Source organism: Clytia hemisphaerica, unplaced genomic scaffold (assembly GCF_902728285.1).
Source record: "Clytia hemisphaerica strain Z4C2 unplaced genomic scaffold, Clytia hemisphaerica genome assembly, whole genome shotgun sequence".
Lineage (NCBI taxonomy): Eukaryota > Metazoa > Cnidaria > Hydrozoa > Leptothecata > Clytiidae > Clytia > Clytia hemisphaerica.
In genome coordinates, this window is record NW_027104385.1 from 1047943 (window position 1) to 1065734 (window position 17792).

Genomic DNA, 17792 nt, shown 5'->3' on the forward strand with positions numbered 1-17792 from the left:
CTGTAGCGTTTCGATTTTCGTTAGCGATTTTAACCTGTTGTATATTTTTTCCGGGGATGATGTTGATTTGCATCAACATTTCTAACTTAACCAGATTCTATTGGTAATTCTTGCCCCCTGATTAGTGTCCATGACTTTTATAGATTTTAACAACTGACTAACAACTGATGCCTCCAGATTGAAATTTGAGTAATCCATCATCTTTCTAAGTTTGTAGTATCTTAATAAATTTCAGAAGCGCTATGGAAGGCCATCATTTGAAATTAGACTACAGTAAGACTTTATTTTGGATTTCTACGACGAATATTTCAAACGATTTTCAAAGATCTTCAAAATCTTTCAAGTCACAATCAAGTATCTACACACGATAACTACAATAATAACCACAATGGTTAAGGAATCCCTTTTTTACTTTGAAGCTTTTTGATGCAAATCTTTTGTGATTGAAACTAGCATAACAGGGTCATGTTTTTAACTTAGATGTTTTTAATATATTGTTTTATGTAATTTCTTCGATGTAATGATGAATTAGTGATAAGTCGTTTGTGACAACGGCCTAGGACCGCTACAGTATGTGGCTCCCAAAACGGCGATCAAATTTGAAATTTCTCTCAAATCTAGAGGAAAAGAGGTTTTACAAAAACTTTTGCGGCATGAAAAATTTTAACATCTCTACTTTATTTCCCGGTAGTTCTTTTTCAAAATTTTCAATTTCAACAATATTTTTCAATCGCTTAAAGATAGGTAGCTTTTTTCTAATGGCCCCCAAAACGGAGGTTTGAAGTCTTAGCGATTTCTCGAGATATCTTTAAGATATGAATACAAAATTTTGACCATAGTTTTGAAATATGATTTAGAGAGTTTTGGGCATAAATTTATTTGATAAAGATTTTACAGTATACCCCTGGTCGTCAAAATGCAGGTTTGGGGCCCCCAAAACGGAGGTGTAGTTAAAATCAAATTATTAAGGTCAGTGGTAATAGGGGGGGTGGAAACTATGAACATATTTGTGTTTTCCCTTAAATTTACGACCCGATGGATGTAAAATTTGTGATTTTTATGAAATATTTCAAGATTTTCGATATTGCAAAGTCCAAACTGAAAATTTAGAAATTTTCAAAATGACAATTTTGATTTAACAACGTCTTAATCAAGTTTTTGAAAACAAATCTCTTTTGAAAATAGTTCCATTCATGTATGGAATAAGCTGTTAAAATTTTAGAAAAAAAGCTTAACTGAAACTGAAAATATCAAGCTTTAAAGATATTTTTCTCCTATATTTTGCAAAAAAATGACAGAATTTGCCGTTTTTGCTGATTCAGCGAAAATTTTTATAAATAATGTTAATTTTTTGTTATAAACTATTAAGTCAAGGTGATAGGAATAGAATTCCAAGATTTTTTGCTTTTTCTCATATTTAGAATTTTCGGTTTTGTCAATGCTGATTCTAGGGCTCCAAAATACTGGTTGACCTTCAAGATGCTATATCTTTTACCTAGCCTCTAAAGTCACAGATGTATTTGCATTTTCTGAACGGCATTAGGTGCAGAAAGTTTCCTATACCCCGTTTTCATAACTTATTTTCAATATCCAAGGAGCTTGAGTGAGTTATATGCAATTTTTATCTAATTTTGGTGTTAAAATATTTCCTTTAGACGAAAATATGTTATTTTGAATCTGTCTCAAACCAGCAAAAACATGCTCATTTTTGAGTATAAACATCATTCTTTCAAAATAAACAAAAATCGTTTAATTCTGATAAATCTACAAGTCAGAATCTTCATTTCAATGAAAACCTCCGTTTTGGGGGCCGTCTCCGTTTTGGGGGCCATATACTGTAGTTAGATATATTTCCTGAACTATCTTTAAATTCTAACTATTTTTAAAATAGTATTTTTGTAATAATATTTTTATAATAAAGAAAAAAAAGTTTTTAAATTTCTTTAAATAGTTTTCAAAATTGAAAGCTATAGATAGTCACTGGTATATTTAGTCAAATGTTTTACCAACGACTATAAAGCCTAATTTTCTTCATTCTTCTTTCGACAACTAAGCTGATCTTCATATTTGAATGGTTTCATTTCTAAATCTCATCACGATAAAAAAGATCGCTAATTGTATTGCAGGGCTATTATGGTGCGGTTTACGATTATTACGGTTTTTGATTATTGTTTCCCGGAAAAATCTTATTCGACTTAGAATACGCATTTTCGTTTTGTAGGGGGGGGGATTCAATTTCACCGTCTATAGGGAAATTACCCTACAATACCGGGTGCCTCAGAAAAAACTTTGGACGTTTGGCGAGCCACTGAGGCCGAACAAAGTCTTGTTTAGACTCAAAACCACTTTTATTAGAAAGAGGACATGCTAACTTAAATTTTGCGGTATAACTTTTTAAGTTTGGTCAAGTAGTTGTCAAGTTATAAGGTTTTGAAGTCAAAATTCACTTTTCGAAAAGTGTAAAAACACGTAAAAAAAGGTGTATTAAATTTATGCAAATAATGAAAAAATAGCTCAGTATTTGACTTATTTAACGACTTTTACGACATAATTAATTGTTAAAATACTTTTAAAAGCAGTTTTCGTTTACAACATAGTCAGTTTTTAGTAAATAGTCAGTTTTTAGAAATATTTGAAAAAAATTCTTATCGAAAACGCTTAAAAATGCTTAATTTAATACCCTTTTATTACGTGTTTTTCACACTTTTCGAAAGTGAATTTTAACTTCAAAAGCTTATAACTTGACAACTACTTGACCAAACTTAAAAAGTTATACCGCAAAATTTAAGTTAGCATGTCCTCTTTCTAATAAAAATTGTTTTGAGTTCAAAAAAGACTTTGCTTGGCCTCAGTGGCTCGCCAAACGTCCAAAGATTTTTCTGAGGCAGCCGGTATTAATTTAATCTTCTCCTCTATTACATAGTATAATAATAACAGCCTTGCGTGTTTGGACCTTCTTCTGCAGCGTTTTGATTTTTGCTAGCGATTTTTAGCCTACTATATATATTTTTCCCGGGATAATGTTGATTTGCATCAACATTTTTAGCCTAAACACAGATGATATTGGTAATTCTTACCCCCTTATTAGTGTCCATGACTTTAATAGATTTTAACAACTGGCTGTGGAAAACTTACACATTCCTCATCATTGAATTTTGAGTAATCCATCATCTTTCTAAATTTGTGGTATTTTAATATATTTCATAAGCGCTATCTTTTTAAAATAGACTAAGACTTCATTTTTTATTTCTGCAACGAATGAAGTTTTTTTGGATACAAATCTTTTGTAATGGAAACTAGCATTCCAGGGTCATGATTTTAAGTTAAATGTTTTATAACATACAACTTTATGTGCTTTTTTCGATGTAAGTAATGAATTAGTGACAAGTCGTTCGTGACGACGGCCTGGGACCACTAGTTAGATAGTATTTCCTTTAGATAGTTTTCCAATCAAACATTTGGAACGACTTATGGTAAAATGTTTACACATTTACATTTGTTATGCTTTTTATATTTTTCAGCAAAAACAAAAGATTAAGAAAGTAAAAAGAAATAAATGAAGAGAATGAGATGAGTACACCATTGTACATCCTCCAAAGCGAGTATTGGATTCGCATCAACCTCGCTTTGGAGTATTGTATCAAAGAAGCGCTCATTGATGTACTTCACAACGTGCACAATGACACTTCTTATACTGGACTTCCAACTTGTCGAAAACAACTTCATCAAATATTCGTGCAATACAAACAAAACAAGAAACACGAGTTGAACAAAGTGTTGAAGAAAGAACAATGGGAAATATTGTGTCCACAAAATGGATTATCCAACCCAGAAGATTGGGATATTACCTTACTGATTGCTGTATTGAGGTCCGTGGTTGGATTGCAACCTGCTGGAGGATGGAAAATCAAATCTCTTCAACCCAACGATAAATCCATTGGAGCTTTCTTGTTTTTGATCAGAAATCTAAGAAATGAATTAATGCATGGTTCAATCAATGCAGTACCAAATTTACAAGCTTTCAAACAACTGAGATCTCGAATTGAGAACATTTTACTGGGATTAAAATATAAGAATATGCAAGTGTTTTATGATTTGGAAAGTTGTTCATTGGATAAACATGTGTTGGTTATTTCTCGAATGGTCACCAATTTGGATCAAGAAGTGGATTTGTTGCGAAATGAAGCGAGCGATAATTCGAATGCTATCAAAAATATCGAACAGACTAATCAATGGATCAAAAGTTATTTGAAACAATTATCTTCGGCAAAAGCTGACAAAACTGACGTCGAAGGTGAGTTGCATTGGTTTTCGATTTTGTCGAAAGCACGTTTACTTTCTTACCTCTTTTGAATTTTTGATAATTTAGGAGCTGAATCTCGTTAACCTTTTTACCTCTTGACACTGAATTTTGTGGTTATTGAATAACACTATTTGTTTTACTCTAGATTTAGCCAAGTCAATGAATAGTAGACTGAATACGAAGGCTAATAAAGATGAAATTGATAGTATGTCTTGTTTTATTTTGTTTAAATTATTTCAATAGAGCGAGTCAAACGAACAAGTAAGGTCGACACCGCCAACTACCCCAGGAACCTTGCTGTATTTTTCACTCTGTTCTATTTCTCATCTTTTGAGATGGGACCCATTTGATGAAAAATGTTTCATGTGTTCCGAGACCTTTACCTATGATTAGTCTTCACAAAGCTTGTTTTTTATTTTTTTAAAGGAATGTTGCTGAATAAAAAGGCCTTTTCTGATAAATAGCATTTTTTTAACAGAATTGAGCAACAAAGTTGACCAGCTTTCAATGGAATCAAAATCTGTAAATGGTAAAGCTTTAGTTGTGATATTTTCTTTATCCATGCTTAACCCTATTCGTACCACGTGGGATGCTTGCTTCTGTTCGGAGATCAAATTAATGGTAATAGCTCCTGAAATAATAGACCTATTGCCATGAAATTTTCGTTAAACTTTTATTTAGCTTCAAAATTTCGACACCTAAAAATTTTCACACAAAAATTGACACTGTTCCAATATAAATTTATTTTTGCCTTTGTTAGAATACAATCGCTATATATATAAGAACAAAGTAAACTTTCGGTTTTTGCTCACTTTTTGCATGATGAGTGACGTCATCATAAAGATTTTTGTCAAAAGTTGCCTTATGTGACAAGAATCTCATGTGCCAAATTTCTTTTAAAAAGACCCACTACCGGGTAGTCCAAAAAAAGTGTCCATAAAATTCATTTTTTTGACGTAGCGTGTTCTAATGTCTCTAATGACTTGAAATTTGGTACAGGCAATCTTTAGCATAACTCTGAGCACCCCTCAAAATTTCATATTCAGAAAACAATTTTTCGAAAAGTTAAAAGATTCTAAAAATCAAACGTTAGGGGTGGTACAGGAAAAGCCCCCCCCTAGTTTTGGACTGCCCCTAAAAGCCTAGTATGAATAGGGTTAAACCTGAATTTATTCAAAGAAACTTTATTTGATATTTGTTACCTTCTTTTGTATTACTTCTAGACACAACAAAGACGCATTGGAATTTGCCAGAGCCTGTTTCCATCTTCTTTGGACGAGAAAGTTTGATTGAATCCATTCACTTAAAACTTCAACAAAATCAAGCAATTGCTTTGAGTGAAATGGGAGGTGTGGGGAAAACACAAACTGCTGCAAAGTTCGTTCAAATACACAAAGATGAATATCAGAAGATATTTTGGATTTCTGCTGTCAGGCTCAAGAGATCTTTGAAAGAGATTTTGTGTGCATTTCGTTGTAAACAACTAATAGCTGATGAACCTTCGATGGAAACTCTGACTTTCATTTTCCTCTCTAAGATTTGTGAAGGCTCCAAAGGATCGCTGGTTGTATTGGATGACGTCACTGATGTTACAAAAGATGTCACTTTATTCATTCGAAATGTGAAAGAAAAAATCAGCTTATTGTTGACATCTCAATTGAGGGATTGGGAAGATTATGGTTTGATTCAAATTGCTGTTCCATGTTTCCATGAACAAGAATCCATTGGCTTCTTACAGAATGAACTTACTACAGCCAGCCATCAAGAAATCTCCATTTTAGCGAATCGTTTACAATCATTACCTTTAGCCCTTCACCAAGCCATTTGTTACATCAAAAAACATAAAGTTCCTCTACACAAATACATCGAACAATTTGAAGCATGCAGAGAAAGTGTTTTAGGAATGAAAATTAATTCCTTTACTGAATATGACAAAACATTGTTGACAGTTTGGGATATGGCTTTTGCGAAGATTCGGGTCGAATCAAAGAATGCTCTTTTGATCTTGGGAATGATGGCTTTCATGGACAATCGAAGAATCAATAAAAAGACATTCAGCTATTTTGATAAAGTTGACGAATTTGAATTAAATGAAATCATCTCACTGCTTGGTCAATATTCATTGGTCAACGAGCGAAATGATTGTTTAGAAATTCACAGTCTTGTGCAAAAAGTTATCCGATATCGTATTGAACAGAAACAATTTGTTGAGGACGAATGTCCGTTGACACTGCTTGAAGGTGTTCTTTTGAAAATCGATGTTTCTATTAAAGATTTGGTTATAAATTGCGACTATGAGGATTTATGGTACATTCATGTTTTTCGTTTGATCATGAGTGGTGCACTCAATGCTATCAACTTTGATGCTTACCTGGTGTTAGATATAGCCGCAGGCAGAATGGAGATGGAAAACTTATACCTACTTGCTGAACTTTTTGTTCAAGTTTTGTTAAAACAATATAGGTTGTCTCGAGATGTGAAAACTTTTGATATGCTGTTGTGTTGTCATCGTCGTTTTATATATGTGTCAAGTCAATTAGGTTTACTTAATGTGAATGAGATTTTTTCTTTTGAAAAAGAGTTTTCCTCAGAGCTTGAAGAAAATTCTGTAGAAGTTTACCAGTGGAAGCTAACTCAAGCTGAGTTATATAATATACATGGACGAATGTTGTTATTCAGTGATGTCGTTCAAAATTTATACAATGAACTGGTCAAGAAGAAAGGATTTGATGATATTAAATTAAGATTGGCGAGATTTTTCACTGTAAGTGATGTTGAAGCTTTGTTGAATTCCGTTGACACAAATAATCTCAGTGACACGGACTTTCTGATGTATTATCATGCGAAATGTTCTTTATACATCAAGAAGGGTTGCTTTGATTTGGCCGAACAAGTCATGAAGAATTGGAAAGAACACTTACACAGAAAACGTTTTTCTCGATTATGGCACTTTAATTTCACAAAAAAGAATTGCTTTTTACTTTACAAGAAAGGAGATTACAACGAAGCACTACTAGCTTGCGATGAATTTAAACAAGATTTTTTTATTGATGCACATGATTTAATTACGGAAGCCTTGATTTTGATCAAATTAGGAAAGTTCGACGATGCAGAAGTGTTACTTGATGACTTTAATCAACGCAATAATGGAATTATTATTAGAATCATTTCATACCTGAAATTTCGAAAGCACGACTTTGAGGCAGTAGTAAAGCTCCTCTCTGATGCGGAAGATGAGCGTTTGTCAAATCTTTTGTTTTTGGTAAATGAATATGCGAAACTGCATCGACAACTCGAAAATAATAAATCGAGAGAAATAGTTGAACGATGTTTGCAAATGAAAAAAATTGTAAATGAATTATTTCAAGTAGAATTGGATTCGATTCATATTTGAAATCTTATTATATGGAATTATGATTAGAATTGGATCTTTGGGAATTACTCCAACTTTTAAGTGCAGGCTATACTGATAAGTTTTCCAAGTGCGACTTGGCCTGTAAAATCAGAAATAGTGTTTTTCTTTTTCAATATGAAAATAATTGAGGAGTTGGTTTCAGGGGGTACCTGATTCCGCCATTCGGTCAAATTTTTGTCCAATTTCCGTCACACCGTCAAGATCAAGACCGAAATTCCACCACCGAAACTTTCCTATGAAATTGATTTTTTCTCAAAAATTCCAGAATTTTGACTTTTTGGTGCAAATTCCGAAATTTCGAACGATTTTTCGCCAAATTAAATTTTTCCGGACCAAAACAACCCAATTTTCTGTCTTCGACATTAGACCTAAATTCCGCTAATCCGTCTAAATTTCTAAAGGTCTTAAATTTTTGTGTTGAATTAGAGGATTAAATGTTATGAAATAGAACTATGGTTAGACGAAATTTTTGGAAGGAAACATTCCAAGGATATTTTGAACAAAGTCGGTTGTTTGGAAGTAATTTTATCATTGATTTATTTTTGATTGGAAATAAAAATTTTGCATTTTATTTAAACAAGGTTTAAATTCACGATTTTCTTTGTTTCTTAGCTGAAGCGGCCCAGCATCACCCGGATTTTCTTCTTTCAATAAGAATAATTTTGTAAGAAAAATGAGGTCCCCAATGAGGAGATCAAGAATAAGAACATTTCAAGAACAGTTATATACTTTAAATTTCGAATCGGTCGAATCACTCATAAAAGATAACGACGCGGAGTACGTCCAAAATCTTTTGTTTTTGGTGAAAGAATATGCCAAGCTTCACCGAGAACTCGACAAAATTAAATCGAAAGAATTGGTTGATAAGTGTGTGCAAATGAAAAAATATCTAAAGCATCTCTTTGAAGAACGTTTAAAATTTATTGTATGTTAAGTCAAAGGTTATTTTGATCAATAGGTACAGGGATTTATACGTACCCCCAAAATTCTCGAATAATAAATATTGTACGATTGAATACTAGTTCATTAACCTATGGCTTTACTGATAATGGTCATCTAGTTAACTGTTAGTTTCTGGGTTTGGTTTAACTATATTTTCTTCTCCTATGTTAGATAGTATAATAACAGCTTTTCGTGTCTGAAGCCTTCTTCTGCAGCGTTTTCATTTTCGCTAGCAATTTTAACCTGCCGTATATTTTTTCCGGGGATAATGTTGATTTGTATCAACATTTTTAGCCTAAACACAGATGATATTGGTAATTCTTACCCCCTGATTAGTGTCCATGACTTTTATAGATTTTAACAAATGATTGACAACTGATTCCTCATCATTGAATTTTGAGTAATCCATTATATTTCTAAATTTGTAGTATTTTAAAATATTTCATAAGCGCTATGGGAGACCATCTTTTGAAATTAGACTAAGACTTCTTTTTCGATTTCAACGCAGTTCAACGAGAAATATTTCAAACGATTTTCAAAGTCCATCAAAGTCACACTCAATTGTCTAAACACGATCGCTAGCCACGATGTTTAAGGAATCCCTTTTTTATTTTGAAGTTTTTAGGATACAAATTTTTTGTGGTGGAAACTAGCATTCCAGGGTCATGTTTTCAATTTAAATGTTTTATAATATATAGTTTTTTTGTACTTTCTTCGATGTAGACACCCCTGTCTCAGTGCCCCGGTGGCATGATTTCAGTACATGATTTTTTTCAGTACATGGTTTCAGTACATGATTTTTTCCTACGTCACTGCAGTAATCAAATTTTTATTGCGCTCATTTGTAATCATCCTAAATGGCTTGGGAATTCAAGAACTGTTTTTTATTGTCGCTGTCTTTATTCAATTTATATCTCAATTCACAAATGAGTGCAATAAAAATTTGACTGAGACAGGGGTGTATGTAGGTAATGAATTATAGTGACAAGTTGTTTGTGACGACGGCCTCGGACCGCTAGTTAGATAGTATTTCCCGAACTAGCTTAATAATAATATTTTTATAATAAGGAAAATAAAGGTTTTTGATTACTATAAATAGTTTTTAAAATTGAAAGCTATGCATAGTCATTAGTATATTTAGTCAAAAGTTTTCGCAACGACTACAAAGTCTTCTTCATTCTTCTTTCCACAACTAAGCTGCCCTTGAGATTTGAATGGTTCCATTTCTAAATCTCATCACGATTAAAAAGATCGCTAATTGTATTGCAGGGCTATTGTGGTACGGTTTACATTTCTTATGATTATTGTTTCTCTCATATCAGTGTAGTTTTCCAATCAAACATTTGGGACGGCTTATGTTAAAATGTTTACATATTTACATTTGTTATGCTTTTTATATTTTTCAGCAAAAACAAAAGATTAAGAAAATAAAAAGAAATAAATGGAGAGAAGGAGATGAGTACACCATTGTACATCCTCCAAAGCGAGTATTGGGTTCGCATCAACCTCGCTTTGGAGTATTGCATCAAAGAAGCGCTCATTGATGTACTTCACAACGTGCACAAGGACACTTCTTATACTGGACTTCCAACTTGTCCAAAACAACTTCATCAATTATTCGTGCAATGCAAAAAAAACAAGAAACACGAGTTGAAAAAAGTGTTGAAGAAAGAACAATGGGAAATATTGTGTCCACAAAATGGATCATCCAACCCAGAAGATTGGGATATCACCTTACTGATTGCTGTATTGAGGTCAGTAGTTTGATTGCAACCTGCTGGAGGATGGAAAATCAAATCTCTTCAACCCAACGATCAATCTATTGCAGCTTTCTTGTTTTTGATCAGAAATTTAAGAAATGAATTAATTCATGGTTCAGTCAATGCAGTACCAAATTTACAAGCTTTCAAACAACTGAGATCTCGAATGGAGAATATTTTACTGAGATTGAAATATAAGAATATGCAAATGTTTTATGATTTGGAAAGTTGTCCATTGGATAAACATGTGTTGGTTATTTCTCGAATGGTCACCAATTTGGATCAAGAAGTGGATTTGTTGCGAAATGAAGCGAGTGATAATTCGAATGCTATCAAAAATATCGAACAAACTAATCAATGGATCAAAACTTATTTGAAACAATTATCTTTGGCAAAAGCTGACAAAACTGACGTCGAAGGTGAGTTGCATTGATTTTAATGTCGTCAAAATGACATTTACTTTCTTGCTTTTATCGAATTTAAATAATATATTTCCTAGACAAGTTAAAAATTATTATTATTATTTATATTAATTCACGTGTCTGCAGGTTGAAATCAGTTCAGTTCTCTGGTTAATTAGTTTTAGGAGTTTTTGTTTGAGACGTTCACAAGTCAATTTACGTTCTCGATCGTTCGTAATGGTGAATTTTTGTTTATATCGTTCTTAAAAAAACTTAGAATACATCCTATATCCTAATTTCTTTAAGGGCAAATCAAGAGTTCTCTACAAAATCACTTTCCTCAGATGTTCCAAACTCACTTTGGCGTTTCTTCTGACATTGAGTGAAACGTCGAGCCAATTCTAAGAGAAAGTTAATCAACAATATAAGCATAGGAATTGAGCACAGCCAAAGAGTTATAGCGCTGTTGATCCGTGGTTGATGTCATCCATGTTTTAATCCTTCTCTGCATGGAGAAAGTTTGCTCTGGTGTAGCAGACGTAGCCCCATTTGTGAGAACGACCCGTACAATTATCCAAATGTTTTTAATATCGAGCGAATGCATTAAAGTACAAGCGCGAACTTCTCGAGCTCATGGAAGAGAATGAAAATTAAATTCTAATTAATATTTGTCACCTTTTTTTGCATTCCTTCTAGACACATCGATGACACATTGGAATTTGCCAGAGCCTGTTTCCATCTTCTTTGGACGAGAAAGTTTGATTGAATCCATTCAATTAAAACTTCAACAAAATCAAGCAATTGCTTTGAGTGAAATGGGAGGTGTGGGAAAAACACAAACTACTGCAAAGTTTGTTCAAATTCACAAAGATGAATATCAGAAGATATTTTGGATTTCATCTGTCAGCCTCAAGAGATCTTTAAAAGAGATTTTGTGTGCATTTGGTTTTAAACAGCTGATACCTGATGAACCTTCGATCTAAACTCTTGTTTTCATTTTCCTCTCTAAGATTTGTGAAGGCTCCAAAGGATCGCTGGTTGTATTGGATGACGTGACTGAGGTCACAAAAGACGTCACTTCATTCATTCGAAATGTGAAAGAGAAAATCAGCTTATTGTTGACATCTCAATTGAGGGATTGGGAAGATTATGGTTTGATTCAAATTGCTGTTCCATGTTTCCAAAAACGAGAATCCATTTGCTTTTTACACAATGAACTTTCTTCAGCCAGCCAATATGAAATCTCCATTTTAGCGAATAGTTTAATATATTCATTACCTTTAGCCCTTCACTAAGCCATTTGTTACATAAAAAAAACAAAGTTCCTCTACACAAATACATCGAACAATTTGAAGCATGCAGAGAAAGTGTTTTGGGAATGAAAATCAATTCTTTTACTGAATATGACAAAACATTGTTGACAGTTTGGGATATGGCTTTCGCGAAGATTCGAATCAAAGAATGCTCTTTTGATCTTGGAAATGATGGCTTTCATGGACAATTGCAAAATCAATAAAAAGACTTCAGTTATTTTGATAAAGTTGATGAATTTTAAGTAAATGAAATCATCAATCTGCTTTGTCAATACTCATTGGTCAACGAGCGAAATGATTGTTTAGAAATTCACAGTCTTGTGCAAAAAGTTATCCGATATCGTATTGAACAAAAACAGTTTGTTGAGGATGAAAGTCCGTTGACACTTCTTGAAGGTGTGCTTTTGAAAATTGAGGCCTCTGTTGAAGGTTTGGTTATAAATGCTGACCAAGAGGATTTATGGTACATTCATGCTTTTTGTTTGATCATGAGTGGTGCACTCAAAACTATCAACTTTGATGCTTCTCGGCTGTTTAATGTCGCCATAGGCAGAATGGAGATGGAGAACTTATACCAATTTTCTGAACTTCTTTCAAAAAGTTTTGTTCAAACAATATAGGTTGTCTCGAGATGTGGAAACTTTTCACACGTTGTTGCTTGTTCATCATCGTTTCATACACGCGTCAATTCAAGTAGGTTTCCTTGATTTGAATCAAATTTTTAGTTTCGAAAAAGAGTTTTCCTCAGAGCTTGAAGAACATTCTGAAGAAGTTTACAGTTAGCTAGAGCAAGCTGAGGCATATAATATACATGGACGAGTGTCGTTATGCAAAGATATCGTTCAAAATGTATTTAATGAACTGGTCAAGAAGAAAGGATTTGATGACATTAAATTAGGCTTGGCGAGGCATCTCACTGTAAGGGATATTGAAGTATTGTTAAATTCTGTTGACACAAATAATCTCAGTGACGCTCACTTTTTGGTGTATTATGATGCAAAATGTTCTTTATACATCAAGAAGGGCTGCTTTGATTTGGCTGAACAAGTCATGAAGAATTGGAAAGAACATTTACACAGAAAACAATTTTCTCGAATGTTGCATTTTTTTAACTTCACACTAAAGAATTGCTTTTTACTTTACAAGAAAGGAGATTACAACGAAGCATTACTTACATACGATGAACTTAAACGAGAAGTTGTCTTTACTGATCCAAATGTTTTCATTACGGAAGCCTTGATCTTGATAAAATTAGAAAAGTTCAACGAAGCAGAAGTGTTACTTGATGGCTTTAACCAACGCAAAAATGGAATTATCATTGAAATCTGCTCATACCTAAAATTTCGAAAGCACGACCAGGTAGGTCTGTAAAAGTATCACTTTTTTATTATTTGTTATCCTTTTGTTATCCTTGTTTTGTATTCCTTCTCGATACAACAAAGACACATTGGAATTTGCCAGAGCCTGTTTCCATATTCTTTGGACGAGAAAATTTGATTGAATCTATTCACTTGAAACTTCAACAAAATCAAGCAATTGCTTTGAGTGAAATGGGAGGTGTGGGGAAAACACAAACTGCTGCAAAGTTCGTTCAAACGCACAAGGATGAATATCAGAAGATATTTTGGATTTCTGCTGTCAGCCTCAAGAAATCTTTGAACGAGATTTTGTGTGCATTTGGTTGTAAACAACTAATTCCTGATGAACCTTCAATGGAAACTCTTGCTTTCATTTTTCTCTCTAAGATTTGTGAAGGCTCCAAAAGATCGCTGGTTGTATTGGATGACGTCACTGATGTTACAAAAGATATCACTTTATTCATTCGAAATGTGAAAGAAAAAATCAACTTATTGTTGACATCTCAATTGAGGGATTGGGAAGATTATGGTTTGATTCAAATTGCGGTTCCATGTTTCCAAGAACAAGAATCCATTGGCTTCTTACAGAATGAACTTTCTTCAGCCAGCCAACATTAAATCTTTATTTTAGCGAATCGTTTACAATCATTACCTTTAGCCCTTCACCAAGCCATTTGTTACATCAAAAAACATAAAGTTCCTCTACACAAATACATCGAACAATTTAAAGTTTGCAGAGAAAGTGTTTTAGGAATGAAAATCAATTCGTTTACTGAATATGACAAGACATTGTTGACAGTTTGGGATATGGCTTTTGCGAAGATTCGGGTCGAATCAAAGAATGCTCTTTTGGTCTTAGGAATGATGGCTTTCATGGACAATCGAAAAATCAATAAAAAGACATTCAGTTATTTTGATAAAATAGATGAATTTGAATTAAATGAAATCATCAATCTGCTTTGTCAATATTCATTGGTCAACGAGCGGAATGAATGTTTAGAAATTCACAGTCTTGTGCAAAAAGTTATCCGATATCGTATTGAACAGAAACAATTTGTTGAGGATGAAAGTCCGTTGACACTTCTTGAAGATGTTCTTTTAAAAATCGAGGTTTCTGTTACAGATTTGGTTATAAATGCTGACTGTGAGGATTTATGGCACATTCATATTTTTCGTTTGATCATGAGTGGTGCAATCAAAACTGTCAACTTTCATGTTTCTCTGTTGCTGAATATCGCCACAGGCAGAATGGAGTTGGAGAACTTATACCAAATTTCTGAACTTCTTTCAAAAGTTTTCTTAAAACAATATAGGTTGTTTCGAGATGTGGAAACTTTTCACATGTTGTTGCTTGTTCATGATCGTTTCATAAACGCGTCAATTCAATTAGGTTTACTTAATTTGAATGAGATTTTTGCTTTCGAAGAAGAGTTTTCCACAGAACTTGAAGAACATTCTGAAGAAGTTTACCGTTGGAAGCTACTACAAGCTCAGGCATATAATAGACATGGAAGAGTGTCGTTATGCAATGATATTGTTCGAAATTTATTCAATGAACTAGTCAAAAAGAAAGGATTTGACTATATTAAATTAATATTGGCGAGTTTTTTCACGGTAAGGGATGTCGAAGTTTTGTTGAATACCGTTGACACAATGCCGGACAAAAGGTTGTAGACAAATGAAATTTCAGTGAAAAATGATGAGAAATAGAGCAAAATGACTCTTCTATGTGTCTGAAAGGGGATGGAAGTTAAGAAAAACACTTTTGAAGTCGTTGCATTGCTTTTGAATTGCTTTTGAGGGAACCACAAGCAAAAAATCAGCGTTTTGATACTGGTGTAAGCCAGTTAATCAAGCCCTTGTGGTTTGCCCTTGCGGTTAGACTGCAGTGGGTGACTTTCAAACAGCTTTGAATGGATTTGAATGGATTTGGAAAGCACCCAGAGCCTCTTGGGAACTTGTTTTTGATCGATATTGAAGTATTTTGCAAATATTGCAGAAGTCTACCAACCTTTTGTCCAGCATTGCACAAATAATCTCAGTGACACGGAACTTTTGGTTTATTATAATGCAAAATGTTCTTTATACATCATGAGCGGTTGCTTTGATTTGGCTGAACAAGTCATGCAGGATTGGAAAGAACGCATACACAGAAAACAATTTCCTCGAATGTTGCACTTTAATTTCACAAAAATGAATTGCTTTTTACTTTACAAGAAAGGAAATTACAACGAAGCACTACTTGCTTGCGATGAACTTAAACGAGACAGTGTCTTTACTGATGCTGATGTTTTCATTTGGGAAGCCTTGATTTTGATCAAATTAGGAAAGTTCAACGAGGCAGAGGTGTTACTTGATGACTTGAATCAACGCAATAATGCATTTATCATTAGAATCAGCTCATCCCTGAAATTTCGAAAGCACGACTTTGAAGCAGTAGTAAAGCTCCTCGCAAATGTGGAAGATGAGCGTTTGTCGAATCTTTTGTTTTTGGTAAAGGGATATTTGAAACTGCATCGACAACTAGAAAATAATAAATCGAGAGGAATGGTTGAACAATGTTTGCAAATGAAAAAAATTGTAAATGAATTATTTCAAGTACAATTGGATTCGATTGATCTTTGAAATCCTATTATATGGAATTATGATTATAATTGGATCTTTGGGAATTACTCCGACTTTTAAGTGCAAGCTATACTGATAATTTTTTCAAGTGCCAGCAATGTAATTTTTGCATTGACTTGGCCTGTAAAATCAGAAGTAGTCTATTTTTTTTAAATTATGAAAATAATTGAGGGGTTGATTTCAGTGGGTACTTCCCCCGGGGGGGGGGGGTACTAGGGCTAGGGCAAAATGGGTTACGGGGATGCTCCGCTGGTCAGGGTATCTTTTTCAACCTCCACGAGTCCCAGGTAGGGTCGCAAAAACAGGGTGCCTATTTTTGGAAAATTTGGGGAAAAAGTAGAAAATTTTGGAATTTCAGTCCCATTCAGGGTCACTTTTTTCGCAAATTTCGAGTCCCACGTAGGGTCCATTTTTCGGAGCGGAGCACCCCCGTCGGTCGACAAGGGTAGTACCCCCCAGGGGTACTTCCGCCATTCAGTCAAATTTTTGTCCAATTTCTGTCACACCGTCAAGATCCAGACCGAAATTCTGCCACTGAAAATTCCCTTTGAACTTAATTATTTTTCTAAAATTCCTGAATTTTGACTTTTTCTTTTGGTTCCAACTTCCGAACGAATTTTTTACGAGTTTAGTATGTACGAGAAGTTAGGAGGCTTCGTCACTCTACAACACCCTTTTGAAGTGAAAGTGATCTTACTAAAAACTTTGACGTCGCTCAAAATAGCTGACACGTTGATTTTCATTCTTCTTTTTTTTTATCTAGAATTTTCCACAGTGATGGATTTGAAATTGACGCTGAAAGCTGACAAATATGAAATTGATTTTTTTCTTGAAAATTCTAGAATTTTGACTTTTTGGTGCAAATTCCGAAATTCCAAGCGATTTTGTTTAACCTTTCCGGCACGCTGTTTTTTATATTTTCACGCTGTCTGTGCGCAACTATTTTTGAGAAAACGCGGGGTTTGGGAAAAGTGCCATAACTCAAGAACTAGAAATCTTTTGGCAAAAAGTAAACTATCCCTGAAAAGCTAATTAAGTTTTGCAGCTTTTAGGTTGGGTACAAGTTCAATTAAAGTATCCTAACTTAAATGGTAGCTTTACATACACCAATGCTTTCTTCCTCATTTTTCGACAATGTCACTTTTTTGGGATTTTTCACTTTCTATGCAAAAAAAAGTGGGGGAAAGTTAATTATTACATCTTTCTTTACTATTTTATCAATATATACTTACTCATGAAGCCATATACCAAAAATTAGCATCCAAAAACAATTCTACTGGTCACAAGGACTTTTCAAACATTGTTCACTTTTCTCCAAAATCAGTGTTTTTCCGTCTGCCATCTTGAATCAGTGTTTTTATTTGAAAGGTGCTGACTCACACCGTGATCATAACATTACATTATTATACCTTCACGGAAAGCTTAGACTCTCTACTTTCTTTTTCTTTCTTTTTCAACGATCAGAAAGCAAGCCAATTAAAGATATTGCGCGAGAAAGACATGCCTATCAAATTGCGTATATGTACGGCATTCGGAACATCTCAAGGACGTATATGTACGACATTCGGGTTCAAAAGGTTAATTTCATTTTTGGGACCAAAACAACCCAATTTTCCGTCTTAGACCGTGGACCTAGATTCTGGACATCCTTCTATATTTCTAAACGTCTTGAATT

At 33.8% G+C, this 17792-nt stretch overlaps 1 protein-coding gene across 1 annotated transcript; it reads left to right on the top strand.

Annotated features, from left to right (window-relative positions):
* The first annotated feature begins 3525 nt into the window (after positions 1–3525).
* Positions 3526–7697, top strand: LOC136819457 (uncharacterized). Its single transcript, XM_067075680.1, has 4 exons — positions 3526–4294; positions 4449–4508; positions 4782–4832; positions 5527–7697. Exons 1-4 carry the CDS (start codon positions 3571–3573, stop codon positions 7695–7697), a joined length of 3006 nt encoding a protein of 1001 aa, XP_066931781.1. The 5' UTR covers positions 3526–3570.
* Positions 7698–17792: the final 10095 nt, after the last annotated feature.

What these genes read in the sequence shown, in the direction of transcription:
- LOC136819457 (XM_067075680.1), top strand. Translation starts at nt 3,571, where the DNA reads ATGAGTACACCATTGTACATCCTCCAAAGCGAGTATTGGATTCGCATC. An exon ending in TGACAAAACTGACGTCGAAG is followed by an intron (nt 4,295 to 4,448) that starts GTGAGTTGCATT and finishes GTTTTACTCTAG; the next exon opens with ATTTAGCCAAGTCAATGAAT. An exon ending in GGAATCAAAATCTGTAAATG is followed by an intron (nt 4,833 to 5,526) that starts GTAAAGCTTTAG and finishes TATTACTTCTAG; the next exon opens with ACACAACAAAGACGCATTGG.